Source organism: Parus major, unplaced genomic scaffold, assembly GCF_001522545.3.
Source record: "Parus major isolate Abel unplaced genomic scaffold, Parus_major1.1 Scaffold665, whole genome shotgun sequence".
Classification (NCBI taxonomy): Eukaryota; Metazoa; Chordata; class Aves; order Passeriformes; family Paridae; genus Parus; species Parus major.
In genome coordinates, this window is record NW_015379549.1 from 1 (window position 1) to 1,161 (window position 1,161).

At 52.5% G+C, this 1,161-nt stretch overlaps 1 protein-coding gene across 1 annotated transcript in view; it reads right to left on the reverse strand.

The window, feature by feature from the left end:
• Positions 1–6: 6 nt before the first annotated feature.
• Positions 7–1,161, reverse strand: part of LOC107199410 (DDB1- and CUL4-associated factor 8-like) — a 2,818-nt gene continuing 1,663 nt past the window's right edge. The window contains exon 2 of the mRNA XM_015616740.3: positions 7–196. Coding sequence (XP_015472226.1) covers positions 98–196 — 99 coding nt within the window. The 3' untranslated portion in view covers positions 7–97. The remainder of the gene's footprint in view (positions 197–1,161) is intronic.

Sequence of the window (1,161 nt, forward strand, 5' to 3'; positions counted from 1 at the left end):
CATTTCCCACACAGAATTTTCAGTTTTCCCCTCAGAATTCCCATTTTACGCCCGGAATTTTCCATTTTCCCCTCACAATTCCCGTTTTTCGGGTCACTCACGAGGCGGGCCGGTCCTGCCGCAGGTCGATGGTGAAGACCACGGCGTCCTCTCCTGCAGACAGGAACGTGCAGGGCGAGTCCGGCTCCAGCGCCAGCTGGGATTGGGAGGGAAAAAAAGTGGGAAAAACAAAACAGGAATAGCTCCTAAAAATCCCCAAAAAGCAGGAAAATCCATCTGGAAAAACAACAGGTTTGGGGGTTTCCCGCCCTTGAACGGTGGTGACGTCATCTGGGTGACGTCATCTGGGGTGACGTCATCTGGGGTGACGTCATTTGGAGTGACGTCATCTGGGGTGACGTCATGGAGACAACAGCACAGCCAAGGGTTTGAACTGCACCCAAAAAGTGGGAAAATCCCCAAATTCCTGGATTTTTATGGAGCTGAGTGGCCAAACCCGCGCCCCCCGAGCTGTGTGGTGACATCACAGGTGACAACGGCCACATCCAAGGCTTGGAAAATTTGGGGATTGGTTCCTTCTGCTCCCAAAGAATCGGAAAATTGTTTCTCCCAGAAAAAAATAGTTGGATTTTAAACGAACTGAGTAGAACCCACCCACCCTCACCTCTGTGGTAACATCACTGGGATGTCACAGGTGACATCACAGTGACACCAAAGCTGTGATGGATTGGCATTTAAGAAACAAACACCTCTGGAAGTTTAGGCTGCTGGAAGCTGAAGGGAGTTTTTTTCTCCAAAAACTGGTCATTTCTGAGAACTGACAGCAGTTTTGATCATTGGAAAGTGAGATCAACCTGTGAACAACACTTTCAGAGCTAAACCTGGGAATTTGTCTCTGGTTTCTAGCTGTGAAAGATAACAGAGCTTTAGATGGTTCTCATCCCATCCCCAGGCCATGCGGCCCAGGCCGGGCTGGGCTGGGCTGGGCTGGTCCTGCCGTGGTCCCTGGGCAAGAGATGGAGCCTGTGGGGTTTTCCCCTTCCCAGTCTGGGCTGGGCTGGGCTGGTCCTGCCGTGGTCCCTGGGCAAGAGATGGAGCCTGTGGGGTTTTCCCCTTGCCAGGCTGGGCTGGTCCTGCTGCGTTTCCTGGGCAGGAGATGGA